General features: G+C 37.2%; 1 protein-coding gene across 1 annotated transcript in view; it reads right to left on the bottom strand.

Annotated features, from left to right (window-relative positions):
• LOC129259697 (uncharacterized) overlaps positions 1 to 15353 on the bottom strand; it is a 25711-nt gene extending 10358 nt beyond the window's left edge. The window contains exons 1-7 of the mRNA XM_064098896.1: positions 10638 to 15353; positions 6970 to 7113; positions 5992 to 6185; positions 4809 to 4959; positions 4450 to 4539; positions 3688 to 3839; positions 2803 to 3247 (exon numbers count right to left, since the gene is read on the bottom strand). Coding sequence (XP_063954966.1) covers positions 2803 to 3247; positions 3688 to 3839; positions 4450 to 4539; positions 4809 to 4959; positions 5992 to 6185; positions 6970 to 7113; positions 10638 to 10976 — 1515 coding nt within the window. The 5' untranslated portion in view covers positions 10977 to 15353. The remainder of the gene's footprint in view (positions 1 to 2802; positions 3248 to 3687; positions 3840 to 4449; positions 4540 to 4808; positions 4960 to 5991; positions 6186 to 6969; positions 7114 to 10637) is intronic.

Genomic DNA, 15353 nt, shown 5'->3' with positions numbered 1-15353 from the left:
ATACGTTCACTCTGTAAATATTACTCGACTAAAGCTATTTTCATAATGTTTGAATTTCATTTATTTCAATATTTTCCCAGCAGAATGTTCTTAAATAAAAAAACAAGTGGAATGCCTCTGGCCGTCTCACCTGCATCACGCGATTCAATATAGCAGCAGTGCTGATTTTGAAAACTACTATAACTCGCACAAGATGTTCAGTGATACTTGGTTACTCTTATTTCCACGTTTTATGAACTAGACCAATACACTTATAGAGATATGATGGCAATTCAACAAATACCCCCAACGTGGCCAAAGTTCTTTGACCTTACATGACCTTTGACCTTGATCATGTGACCTGAAACTCGCACAGGATGTTCAGTGATACTTGATTACTATTATGTCCAAGTTTTATGAACTAGACCAACACACTTTCAAATTTATGGCTGTAATTCAACAAATACCCCAATTTGGCCAAAGTTCATTGACCCTAAATGACCTTTGACCTTGATCATGTGACCTGAAACTTGCACAGGATGTTCAGTAATACTTGATTACTATTATGTCCAAGTTTCATGAATCAGATCCATAAACTTTCAAAGTTATGATGGTAATTCAACAGATACCCCCAATTCGGCCAAAGTTCATTGACCCTAAATGACCTTTGACCTTGGTCATGTGACGTGAAACTCATGCAGGATGTTCAGTGATACTTGATTAACCTTATGTATAAGTTTCATGAACTAGGTCCATATATTTTCTAAGTTATGATGACATTTCAAAAACTTAACCTTAGGTTAAGATTTTGATGTTGATTCCCCCAACATGGTCTAAGTTCATTGACCCTAAATGACCTTTGACCTTGGTCATGTGACATGAAACTCAGGCAGGATGTTCAGTAATACTTGATTAACCTTATGGCCAAGTTTCATGAACTAGGTCCATATACTTTCTAAGTTATGCTGTCATTTCAAAAACTTAACCTCAGGTTAAGATTTGGTGTTGACGCCGCCGCCGCCGTCGCCGTCGCCGCCGCCGTCGGAAAAGCGGCGCCTATAGTCTCACTCTGCTATGCAGGTGAGACAAAAACAGATTACGAGACATGACGAAGCATAATTTGTTAAGTTCTAGTTCCTTTTCGTTTTTCATCGTTCACTATAAGACTGTCCATTATGCGGTATACATACAAATGAACAGATTGGAATCATACGTTTACTCTGTAAACATTACTCAACTGAAGTTATTGTCATAATGTTTGAATTTCATTTATTTCAATATTTTCCCAGCAGAATGTTCTTAAATAAAAAAAAAAAAAGATTACGAGACATGATGAAGCATAATTTGTAGAGTTCTAGTTCCTTTTCGTTTTTCATCGTTCACTGTCAGACTATGTCCATTATGCGGTATACATACAAATGAACCAAGTGAATTTTTATTATTTTCTTTTTTTCCAAAAATATTGTGTTCAGTGATGCGTGGTCCTAGAAACATGATCGAGGTAACATTTGAATGCCTATGAGATGTACTTCATAGAAATATGTCGCTGATTCTATATTTTTATCAGGAAAATATTTTAAAGTTGTGTTTTCTTTGTTCTGGTTCACCCTGTAAAACATATGATTAAAAGTAAACCGAGCAAGAACGAAATGTTTCGTCATTAAGCAACCACGCTTAAATTGATAGTTATATTTTGTGGTTTAAAAAATGATAGAGTTTTGCTTACTTTATACGAGGATGATTCAATTCAATTTGGGGGAATGGGATGTCGAGAAGAGACTTAATGGCCCGAATTCACAAAGGTGGATTCTGCAAAATCTACATATTTTTGAATCCGCGGATTTTTTAGTCCAGGGATTCTGTAAAATCCGCGGATTCTTCAGAATCCACCTTTATAAATTCGGGCCAATGGGTACAATTCGCAATCTGAGGGATAAATAGTTATTGATTTCAAAATCAACTAGGGCCATTATATCGATTATTTTGAAAACCAATAAACGGCAGAAGTATTTAAATCTTAGATCGAACGATTGGTTTGAAAGTAGAGTATCTTCAGAAATGAGAGTAGTCCTTTTTTATAGAGGGCTGAGTAACCAGAAAGAGTAGAAGAGTTTGATTAGTAGGCAAGATGAGAGGATAGATTCTCTACTTTCTAAACTCCACTTTCTCGCCTCTTCATTTCACTTATTATCCACTTTCTCTTAGCCCTGTCCAGGGCTTTGCACATCATGGTATACCGTACACCATTTCTGGGCTTGTTTATACCTCCGTGCAAACCTTCAAATGTCATATAAACTTGTAGGATGTAGTCCATATATACAGCATTTCTGCAAGAACACTGCGTAGTTCATTTCTGACAAATTCTTGCTGGATTAAAAAAAAATAGATTTAACTTTTGCAAATAATTAAAATCACCATCCTAATGAAGGTTAAACCTCCTATTATTTTTATTTTAACTTAAAACATTCTTACCATCCTTACTTTATGAAAATAAACAAATTTACACAGAAGTGAATTATATAAACCATGGCCAATTATATGGAGTCGTCAAATGTTATTTTACGATTTGCCAGAAACCCTTGGAGACAGAAGCTCGGAAAATAAAGCGATTTAACTGGGTTGCTCAGTCTGCGCATGCGTGGACTATAGGCCCACCTCGAACGCAAAGAACCCCACAATGGATCGTTGTTAGATTATAATAACTAGGATGTGCATGTTCGATTGCTCTCCAAATTATCGTCCTCAAAGCTTGTCTGGTGAATCCTTAGCTCACTTATTGATATATGTTAATGGGCGATGAAATTGATTTATAGAATAGTGTTATTTTTCATTCCGTGGATGAATACCAAGTAGTATTTCATCTTGTGGCGCGCTAATTACTTTAAAGACTGGAATGGAATCTTGGAGTAACGTAAAGCTAAACTTGTCGAACATTCGAATCGCGGCTATTTGCATCTCCTGAAGCGCGAACTGTTGGCCGATGCAGTTACGCGCACCAGCGGAGAAAGGAATGAAAGCGAATGAATCTCGACTCTCTATGTTCTCACGGTCGAAGCGGCTTGGTTTGAATGTCATGTGATCATCTCCCCATACATCAGGGTTATGATGGAGTTGGTAGACGAAGATGGTAATCTCGGTCCCAGCCGGAATAGTTAGACCATCAACAACCAACGGCTCGGTTAAGAGGCGGCTAGGCGATACAAACGAGTACATACGCTGACTTTCTTTGATGCATTTTATCAGAAACGGAGTATCATGGAGGTCTTCGCTGTAAAATGAACAAAATTTTACATTTTAAATTCTAATTGGTTACAAGCTGTTGGGACAAGTTCTAACTACACAACATCTGGCATCCTGTTTAATAGGGATTAAATGGCATAAAATCTAAAAGAATCATGATGGGGTCAATATTTTCTGTTTAGGATAATAACTTGGAGCATATATTATAAATCTACCTGAATACCCCTGCCTTTAAATATCCGACAGCCTATCCAAGCAGTGTTGTACCTGCTGATAAAATTCGTCAGGAGAAGGCCCCCCCCCCCGGAACCCCCCTCCCAATAATGTAGGTCTTCAACATTCTATCAGGGGACACCCTTGGTACGTAAGTTCCTCTCAGGATTTCAGATGTCCCAGTCACCAGACCTCATCAATATCATCTAAGTATGTAATCCCATCTTCAGATTTCCGTCTAGATCCTTAATTTACCTGTAAGTCTCTCGATTCTTACGATCTTTGAAGAGTTCATCAACTTCCTCCTGAACCATGGTCTGGTATTCTGGATGAGTAGCCAACAAGTATATAAGCCAAGTGAGGGCGCTGGATGTCGTATCAATTCCGGCAACCAAGAAGGTATTTGCCTAATTGTAAAACAAAGGAAAACAAAATTGCTTATACTTCAGCGTTCCATATTCATTTCCTGTTCATTATCATAAAAAATATTTTCGCTAATATTCGAAGAACCAGCTGAATCACTGTCAGTCTTCTGGCTCGTTTTTATTTCATACAGTCAAGTTTACCTTATTAGATTGAATTGTTCAACGAGCAATTATGAACAACAATTGGCAATTTTGTACTTGGCAATATAGGTGGAAAGGTACAACCCTTTCTTGAGTTGAAATTAAAAAAAATCAACCAAGGTTAGAACATGAACTGTTCCGATCGAAGTTTGTCAAGACCGGGGAGTGTTTCATCAACATTTTCGTGCGACGAGTTGTCAGGTCTGACATCTTTCCTTGAATCTGATTGGCTGAGAGGCACTGTTACCATAGTAACTGTCGGATAAAATGTCTGACAAGTCCTTTCATGAAACACTCCCCAGGACCTCTCTCCTACCCCTAAACACTGCAAGGTGCAAGTTGTACATCATCTCTGATTCTTCACATGGATCCATATCACTTTAAAAGGGGATTGCGAGGTACAAATTGACTATATTCTATGTTTTTAATAGTAACTACTGTCAGGTAATACCTCGTCCCTGATCTCTTCATCCGTTAGTCCTCCGTCAGAGTCTTTGGCTAGCATGATAGTGTCAAGAAAGTCCATCCCTTTGAAGTATTCCTGAAAGAGCAAAAATATTCATCTCTTAAAATCATATTAAAAAAGGGAGGATGTTACTAATCTGTGTAAGCCTGTAAGCCTTTGCTTTCAAACATAACTCTAGATGAAAGATGAGAACGATGAATAATTCATTTCGAATTTTAAATAGATTTTGTTCCAGTCATCTGTTAGAAATCATACTGAAATGCATGTGCAAGTGAAACTATTCCATCTAGTGTCAATGTGATCTCAAGATAAATATTAATTTCCTGCTCAGGCGATCGACTTACCAAGTTAGATCCCTTCGTGTTGTGCTCCCCTCTTCGTTCTGAAATGAGCTTCTCTATAAGTTTATGAAGAACATCAATCCCCCTTCTCCATGGTTTATAAAGTGAAGATCTCCGGAAGATGAATTTAAACGGTAAGAACGGGCTAAAGGATCTGTATAGTAAATATAATAAATTGATAAAAGAGGTTTACTTAGTTACAGTCTTCAACACGATCACACTCAAATAATTTGCGACTTGCAGTTATGTTGAAGTGAACAGCGGTACATGAGGAGATATATACTGATCTACTGTACAATCAAAAATTTAAAATTTTCTTGCTAGTTCTCTACGAATCCCATGATGGCTCCACCCCGGGGGCTCCACTCACGGTCGAAAGATCACCCCACATGTTATAACCATATTTAAACCAGGACTTACTCATTGAGGCATAGCCTGTATACCTGGTTGTGTCTGAATCGCCTGTAAGGGACAGGACGAAGCAAAATCCTCATGTAGGATGTAGATATTGAAAAACGATGTTGATGTAGATACTCTGAATCGCCTGTAAGACGCAGGACGATGCGAAATCCTCATGTAGGATGTAGATATTGAAAAACGATGTTGATGTAGATGCTCTTTGCGACTGCTGGGAGGATCAGATCAACTCCGTGATCTGATGATGCGATATACCGTTTGGTTTGCTCCGTTCCACCATGTACCATGTACCACATACCAATTTGAAGTTTTGCACATTCAGCATACAGGAGGGAATTTCATTGCAGGGATCCGTGTCATCTCTTTCCCCCCAAAATACCATCAATTACCTTTTGTAAGGCAGGCGAGAATGGCGAGCTCATAAACTTAGACGGGAGTGATTTGCATATGACCAGTTCTCAATACTCCCATATAATATCGTCGAATAATGTAGCTTTTAGAATGATGTCACAGACGTCTTGCAACCGGGAGTAGGCCTATGTTATTGTATACACTGAAAAGGTACGTCACGGTTGAGTAAAGCTGTACCAAATGGTTGGTAAAAATGGATCATTGACAGTATTTTTGTTGGTAATTAATTTTATTGGGAATAAAAATGCACTTCCAGAGGTAAACTTTCACACAATAATGCATAGAATTAACGCACTATTTGACGTGAAGTTACCATACTAGAGTTTTCTGTGCCACTTTCAGAACTATTGTACTGTACCTCTTCGTAACGATATCCATCAAGTTGTGAGCATGCTGTACGAATTGTGACTCGACCTTTTGACAATCAGACTTGTAGGAAAATGCACACTGAAGGATGACGTCACTGGAAAATGAACCCATTGATTTATAGAGTTCTAGGGGCTTTCCTTCCTCACATCTCTGCGTGATCACAGAAACCAAGGTCTCTGCTACCTGGACAAGAACATGATGTTTAATTGGTCAGTTTTGTTTATTATATTGTAATCTACCCAGCTTATATTTTCTTATATTCCATGGCCCGTATTCTGAAGTCAGGTTTAAGTTAAACTCAGGTTTAAAGTTGTGGTTTAAGTATGGACAGCCAAAAGTATCAATTTTTTTTATTAAGTTGTACGTTTCTTATGTTTGCTGTGCTCTTTCCTGATTCATCGATGGTGAAGACAATAATCCATACATACTTCCTTGACAATTATGAATGATTTGAAAGCCAAATGAGCTGAAATAGTATATCCCTTCTGTTAGTGATTTATGTAACAATTGGCTGTCCATACTTAGACCACAACTTTAAACCTGAGTTTAAGTTAAACCCGACTTCAGAATACGGGCCCATGTATCTTGTAAATGCGATTGTTTATATAATGCAGATTGACTGAATGATCATCGGGAGGATTCGGGGCAAGGGGCTTCGAACATGACTTATTGTGGCATTTTCTAATAAATTTGTTGCGAAAGATATGGGATACCATGCATGGAGAAAACGCATGCCTTAATTTGATATTTTTTTAAATAGACACCGTACGTTAAAACTAAATGGCTTTCACCTTCACAAGTTAATTCTCCAAATGAAGTTGTATTGTGGGTAACTGTGTACTATTTTACTGAAAGTGCATTGTTCCTAATATTTCGATTATCTCCAATAAGCGTGCAATTAATTTAGTTTTACCTTAGTGTCATATTTCGTGGATAAACTTTTGGAAAATATTTTACGAATACGTACCTGGTTTATCTTGGGGATGTAGTTCTTGAGAGCGTTGAAATGGAAAGTGCTAGTAATTAGTTTTCGGTGTCTCTTCCACACCTTTCCATCTGTGGCAACCATATTTTGACCTAGCCACTCTTCAAACAGACCATAAAGTGAACTCTGCATAAAAACCCACAAAAACTCCGAAAAATAAGACTGAAAAAATTTACATTAATATATAAGAAATTGAGTATACTGAATCATCGTTTGATAGACGCATGTGTGGGCGTTTGTGTGTTTGTTAAAGGTAGAGAAAACAAGGCTGTGGGAGCGTGAGGGTATGTGTGCGGATGGAGTTTGTGGGAGGGTGTGTATGTGGGTTGAGAGAGATAGAGAGAAACCAAACTTCCAAGGCCCGCTTAATTACTTAGGGGTAAATTGCTAATTCGTCTACTGCCAGCTCGTCCACTCACCACATGGTCTACTTTCATTTAGTCTAATGCCATTCCGTCCATCAACATTTCGTCTAACAACCATTTGCTCCAATCACCACTTCGTTTATTTTTTTTTCGTCTATGACCATTTCGTCTCATAACCAGTTGGTCTAATATCCATTTCATTTTCATTCATTTTGCACATTAACACTTAGCCCAATTAGACCAAACGGTATATGTACTAAATGGCTATTGGACCAACTGGTTATTAGACGAAATTGTGAGTGGAGGAATTGGCAATTAGACCATATGGATAGTGGACGAACTGATGGTAGACCGAATGATAGTAGACGAGTCGGCAGTTGGACGAATTGGCATTAGACGAATTGGAAGTAAAACCTTACATGGTAGCATTTCATGAAAGGAACTGTTTTATCCGACAGTTGACTTAGTAACCGTCATTCTCAGCCAATCAAATTCAAGGAAAATTCAATATGACAACTCAAAAGACAAAAATATTGATGAAAATGAAATTCTTATGAGAGATTAAACTTTTTGCTTCTTGGCTTTGCCTCATGTGATTTCAGATTAGATTTTTTTAAAAGTGAAATGTATCCCCATTCTTTCTGTAATAGTTAAATCGATTTGTTTCCGATATATAATGCAAATAATCACCCTTGGCCCGATCAGCGGATGAAACAAATTCTCTATCGGAAATATAATTCAGACTCTATCATACTCTTCAGCTTCTGTTCTGAAATAATACTCGAATCCAATCAAATGATAGCCTGCAGTTGAAAATTTATGGAAAAAATAGTCTGATAATAATACTACATACTACTGAATCGATGACGGGACATAAAACTCACAAAACTATTTTTTTTTGCTCTTGCATTTCATCATTGCGGATAATATGCCCTCAGTGGAGCATAAAAACAAAAACATATACAGCCAGATGTGTTGTTCATGCTTCGGATGGAAAGGAGGGGGGGGGTGGAAAATCGCCCAATATATTCGGGAAGAGAAAAATTAAATTAAGTGTAAATTAATTCAACCACAGAAGATACAATATAACATAATGTATCAATCGATCATTAAAAAAAATGGTTGGGCTACCCCTACAGTCGTAGCTTGTGACCGGAGCCAAAACATAACAAACTTTGACATTCAAATTCATGAAAGCAAAATATCATTTCTTTAATTTTAGGCCTGTATTATGAAGTTTGGTTTAACTTAGGCCATAGTCTAAGTGCTAAAGTGCTAAAGTCTGTGCTAAAGTTATTGGAAGCCAAAAATGTAAAAGTTTGTTTACATTTTATATATCTAATTTTTGCTGTGCTCATTTGCTATGCTTTAATGATTAAGAAAACGGTTTTACTTAAATCTTCCAGATAGTTCTTAATAATTTGAAAGTCAACTGAGAGTATAAATGGAACTTGTACCAGAAGAGATTTGTGGCAAAATGGCTATCCATACTTTAACCACAATTAAAACCCGACTTCCGAATACGGGCCAATGAGTACAAATGATATAATATAAGAAATAAAAAAGGAGCACTTAAAATAAAGCCAAATGTCGCTTTGTGAGGTAAAGTAGGTCTACCCTGAAATAAATGATAATTTGGAGGCTACCAAAGCAAATATGAGAACTTAGGTTACAAAGGTAAATGGGTCAAGGAAATGGGAACGGACGTATAAGATAAGCAAAATATGTATGAAGGGATAAACAATTGGTTATGGCGGGCGCGGATCCAAGGGGGGGGGGGCGACCCGTCCCCCCCCCCTTTGGCAACCAAAAAGTGTCCTTTTTAACTTAAGAGAGACGCTGAAAACAGAAAGAAGAGTACGAAGGAGGTATTATACCCATGTTTAATTTACGGCCTCAATGAAAGACATTCTCCTGCACTTGGGTTTCTGCACTCCATCAACGGCCGAGTAGCTCTGCATAGGAGGATTATCATAATTATGCACACAAGTAGGCCGTAAAAGAATATCTTTAAAAATGCTTAAATGTCCGGTTTTCAGGCCTTAATATCAACAGATGATTTCGCACTCGTTAATATTAGATTGATAAGATAACAGTTTTATGAATTCCTAACAGTAAAATTGTCCCTTGTTCAGAATGGGATATCGAAAAGTTTTTTCATATGATGACAAGATGTCCTTACAGCGCCCCGGTGCTAGGTCTAAATAATAACGAAAAAAATCGGTTCGCGCTTCGCGCTCGCATCATACTCGATGTACGATCCATATCCGCTTCACAATTTTACTGCGATACTTGAAATAGTGCTAAAATTGACCCTTTTCAGATCGTTATATCAATTTTTCAGCTCGCGCATTATTGATTTTCATAATAAAAGAAATGTATTATAGAATGCCCAGATTCAAATCTCAAAAACACGCGCACACATGTTTATTGAGATACGCAGTTCTTTATTCCAAACGTTTCATATCAGAATATCAAAAAATTTTCTCACGCGCTTCTTGCTGAGCTCGCATTATAGAAGATACCAAAATTAGTCATCCATTTCATGATTTACAAAACATGAAGAGTGTGTCCCGTTTTTAGGTCTAAATTTCATTTTTTTCCCCCCGGTCGCATGATGAAAACCTATCCTGTTCATGACTAAAAAAGTGCTTAGAATGTCCAATTGTTAGGTCAGAATGCCAAAAAATTTCAGCTCGCGCTTCGCGCTCGTCTAATTTGATTGTTGAAATGTATCGGTTTCATGCGTAACTGCAAACAGTCCTGAACAGGTCCCTTTTCGATCAGGCCAGAACGTATATTAAAAATTTCTGCTCGATATTTGCGCTCGTAGTAATTATTTATAGGCCTACACATGTACGTTGTTCACGATCACAATCATTGCTCAGAATGTTCAATTATCAGGAAAAAATACATGATAATCCTTTCAAAAACTGTTCGTGCTTCGCGCATGTACTATTCAATTAGGGCTTATTTATTTATTTTAGGACTACCCCGCCCTTCAAAGAAACAAAAATCAACTTTGAGCGGCCGATCGGGGAAAATACGGGTATAACATTTTTTCGCCCCCCCCCCCTTCCCATTGGCGTACTCTTTTCCTATTGGACACAAGCTGGATCCGCCCCTTAATGGTAACATAGCTGCAAATACTTCAAAGATAAGTATTGTTTTAAGTACGTTTATATCCGGGCTTATATACATATATATTTAGGTAAATTATACATCATATCAAAATGTTGGGGATCGTAATTGGTCAACTCGGGGTCTATTGTATACAAGACTTACTTTCACAGTTCCTACGCTGCCATTAAGGACATTTCTCACGGAGTCTGGATGATTTAGGGTAACAACCGGTTTCCAAGCAGCCCAGAATACGTGGAGTTTTGGATAGGTCTTTGCCATGTTACGATACCACTCAAACCCAGGAGTTAGCGGTCCAGGTTCCTGCAAGACATTGCCGAACAACCAGTGAGGTTTGGGGCCTGGAAGGGTTCGCCGAATGTGCATGATTCTCTTGACCTCTCTCCATACTGCGACCATGCAGACTAGACATCTATAGCTTACAATGCTTACTAATACCGTGAAGAGTACCAAAGTTGCAGGACTAAATCCTAAAGTTTCCATTTTATCGCCTGTTTTACCTCTCCAATTTATTTTTCAAGCGGGTTATACATTCCGCTGTACGTACATAAATACTAAAATAAAATGAGTTTGCTGTATCGTGAAAACAACATTTAAGGAAGCCTTTGGAGTGTCTGTGCCGATCGAAGTAGTTCATTGAGCAAGTCAATAAACGTTAGATAACAGTATTTGCTTTTATCAAGGGGGAGGTCACACCTGATTGACCCTGCATATGCAAACGTACGTCCATGTGACGATGCGTTTTTGTTGTGGGCCATTCAAATTTATCTCTTTATATAACAAGAATGAATTCCTGAGATCAATAATTCGATTTTTAGGCATCAAGAATTGATTTCTTTTACAAGAAGTAGGATTGTTACCTTGCTTGTTATACCTCGGCTGCTCGGCATAATTTAGCTAAATCGTACAAGTATGCAGTCTCTTCAAATAAAACATAGACCTATGGACGGAATAAAAGGAATAATGTCCGACAATAGTCAGAACCACGACAAATGAGGAAGCTAAAGTCCATCTAAACAATATTTTGATTTGAAAGACAGTCAAGATCGAATGTAAAGCTCTGATATTTCCAAGATTCTTTTCCTATTTTTTATGTACATGTTTGATTTAAGTTTTATGTTCAATAATTCTCATACATTGAACAATATTGTATTTTAGTGTTTTCGATGTTTTTAATGTGGAATAACTGAAATTAAGAAAATTAATTTTGCACTTTCACAAACAGTAACCATGAGTGGTATGGAAAGAATGATCTAATTGCTAATTTGAATTATGAAATTTCAAATATGTTCATTTCTGCAATTATTGTTTGCTGGTATTTCGCGGAAAATTTATCATTGAGTTTACTGTTATTTAAGGGAGAGCATCTTCATAATAAAATATGAATGTATAAAATAAATTACTTTGTATACTGTTGTATACAGGATATTTTATGCTTGTTTTTTAAACAGGAAAATATTGTTTTTTTATCTTTGAATGTGCATTTTTATGTGAATAAAGAAGAATTTGAATTGAATTGAAATGAAATCCATATAAAATATTTAATGTAAAACATCAATTTTGTCGTGTGTTTAAGTTTTGGTAAACAAAAAATCAGTGTACTATTCAAATGCGTACATAGTTAATCATTTACCCAAACTTAAAAAATACTAAAAAAGTGACATAATGATGTCTAGCATTCACTCATCAATCGAAAGATTCTTTCTTTGAAAATTTGATTTGATATCTAGACAATAATTGAGGCCGCCATCAATTCAAGCCTAACCGCTCACGATGGCGGTCTCCTGCGTTCATTTATTACATTATATATATATGTTTACATTTATAAAAGATTAATTTATACTCACACCCTTATTTGTATTTATCATGTTATATGACTACATTGTTTATATTGTGAATTATTTTGAATATTGTAATTGTAAATATTTTTGTATTGTGTTTTTGAACGCAGAAATAAATGCAAGCAAACAAACAAACAATAACAAGGCCATATAATTCGGATCGGTTTCTAACTGTTAGCTTTATATATCAATCAATTTTATTCATTCATTACCATAATTTTCAACAATCATAACATATCAGACCGACCTCACATATACCTATAGGTAGTATATACTAATGTCAGAAAAGGGTAGATTTAAAGTCGATTGAACATGGGATTATAAACATGAGATAACAATAAACAAGTATATTGTTGCAACTTTATACTAGTGCTATAACATTTTGCCTGAGTACTTAACATGACAAAAGTATGCTTATTAATAGGATTGCAGCTTTGATATTATGCTAAACATACAAAGACATTTCTTACTTGCATCCAGTCACTTTATATATGCTCCATCTGGGGGAATAAAACTCTTAACGTTGGAGTTTAATAAATGTAGTTTAATCTCTTGTGTGCAACCAACCATGGTAAAATTTATTATGCCTTTTTGTGTTCACGAACTATGAACTGAAGATAAATCAATATAAGGAAATAACAAGTTTGTATAAGTATAAGATATGTATCATAATTATGCACGTCAAACCTGATAATGTATATGTATTTATTTGTATGTACATTATCAGGTTGAATGTGAGCTGGTGTATATTAAAGGTATAGTGTATGATTGGTTGATCTCAGACAAGGGCAATGAATCAATTTTGAAATTATTACATTCATTAAATACCTATATTATTGCTCTATTTTATCACGGAAAAGAAACTTGCATAACTTTTATATTCTCATGATATTGAGGGGTGAAACATATATTATAACAAATCTCGGTTAAACGATAAAAGTTTGAACTTTCTTATTGACGCCCTCTCGGGTTAAAAAATAAATTGATATTAGAACACCGTTCGAATCATGCATATTCATTACGACTCATGCATATTGATGAAATACGTCATGGCGCATGCGCAGTATCAAGAAATCCCCGTATCAACAAAGTGCAGTACTCTGTGTGTGTAGCTGAGTAGAAAGCAAACATCGAACGGTGCGTGCAAGCTCAATGAGCCGATGCTAGGCGGCTAGCGACATGCTTGCGCTCTGCATTAGTTTCAGATATAATCCACTATTTGCGATAGCACACACAGGATAAGAATACTATATTGAGCTATATCCATAAATGTATCGTACGCGTGAAAAAGGATTCAGACACGTTGATTAGCTGACGTGAATGACGAAGCAAAGGATTGCCCAATACGGCTTACTTTCGGACTCTTATGTCATGAATCTGAAAGTACTCCAAGACTAAAAGAGATACGAGAATCCCAGAGATGGGCAAGGGCCGAGTTCCGAGTTTGATCTTTATTCATGTGGATTGTAGCTCTTTTATGCACCTTTCCCTTCATGTATAGCTTGGCGTGATACATATACGGGAACTACAGCGAGGCGCTATAGCGCAGCTCACTGTATGTATACTCTGTATACTGACTCCTTGGCCCTCCCCAAAGGAAAGGGGGAGGGAGGAGAGAGAAGAAAGATAGAAGTGGATTGGTGAAAGAGAATCAGGAGAGCCATCATAAAGGGATATGGATACAACATACCCTAATTTGATATTTTGGTGTTTTTTTATCTTTCCTGAATGTTTCAGTCAGTTTCAGATTATTTAGATCCACTCGCAAAGTACAGAGGAGAAATTGGAAAAAAAAGTTAGACCAAAAATATTTAAAACTCTAAACAGACGGCCACCACCATTCTGTCTACAGCCAAGCATGAAGGGAAAGGGCGAAGAGAAAAACGATTACTTTCAGAGCAGGTTCTACGATATAAAACAGGGTTTGTTTAATACGGGGTTAAATATAGGCCTATAGTAAAACATAACGAAGATGCAATCATATATGCCTATAGTAAAACATAACGAATATGCAACCCCAATGCGGGGTTAAATATAGGCCTATAGTAAAACATAACGAAGATGCAACCCCAATGCGGGGTTAAATATAGGCCTGTAGTAAAACATAACGAAGATACAATCCCAATGCAACACTTGACTACTCTTCGTTTGTTTAGATTGAACTCGCGAGGTCAAAAGGTGAGCTGAGAAACCTGTTGATGCGAAGTACGTACGTGTAGTCTACATTGTGTAGACCGTGATAGCATGAATGTGACCAACGTACGCATCAAGTTGCTAATTTCTGTTATTTCTTTGCCGAGGTTTTTACCTGACTGCTAAGAAAGCACGAATGCCTGTGAGCAAGCAACCAGGGGACCAACGGCTCAAGGTCGAACAAGCAGAGTAAAGGCGTCATGAGTCAAAAAATGAGGGGGGGCAGACATGACGTCAGGGACAAGATTTCTGGGAAAACTCTTATTTTTGCATCCACACAAGAAAGCTTGCATCGAGATATGGAAAAATGAGAAGTTGAGTATTGCGCGGTGCACGTGCTTCAGAGTTGTGATTTCCAGGGCCGACCAGCATGTAGAGTCTTACAACAGAACTTTACAAGGCACGCCGTGGGGCAAAGTGCAACAACGTATGTGAAAGAAGACTAAGCAAACCTGGAGAAGCAGCAAGGTGCAACATGTACAAGGGAATTGTGCATGTACATTACGTCTGCTTTGAAATGTGTACATGGGTCGCCGAGTTTTTATGTAGTATGGGGAGGGGGTGGGGGTAGCCTATAATGATATAGTAGGGCGCTTTATACTTTATACAATCATGGACCTATTAGGTCCATGCTATAATCAAACCATCAGCACGACCGGTGGATGGATGACTGAAAGAATGGATGGATAGGCATATATAAATGGATCATCCAATTGATGTATTTTCCCAAGAAATGGATGGTCAAAGAGAAATGGATACAAATGATGCAGCAATAGATAGGGGCACCCCATGGGAGATCAACTTGCTACCCCTTCATAGACAGTAA

The sequence above is a fragment of the Lytechinus pictus genome, chromosome 4 (assembly GCF_037042905.1).
Source record: "Lytechinus pictus isolate F3 Inbred chromosome 4, Lp3.0, whole genome shotgun sequence".
Lineage (NCBI taxonomy): Eukaryota > Metazoa > Echinodermata > Echinoidea > Temnopleuroida > Toxopneustidae > Lytechinus > Lytechinus pictus.
Note: the sequence above shows the minus strand (reverse complement) of the source record. Positions and strands in the feature narration are given on the sequence as shown.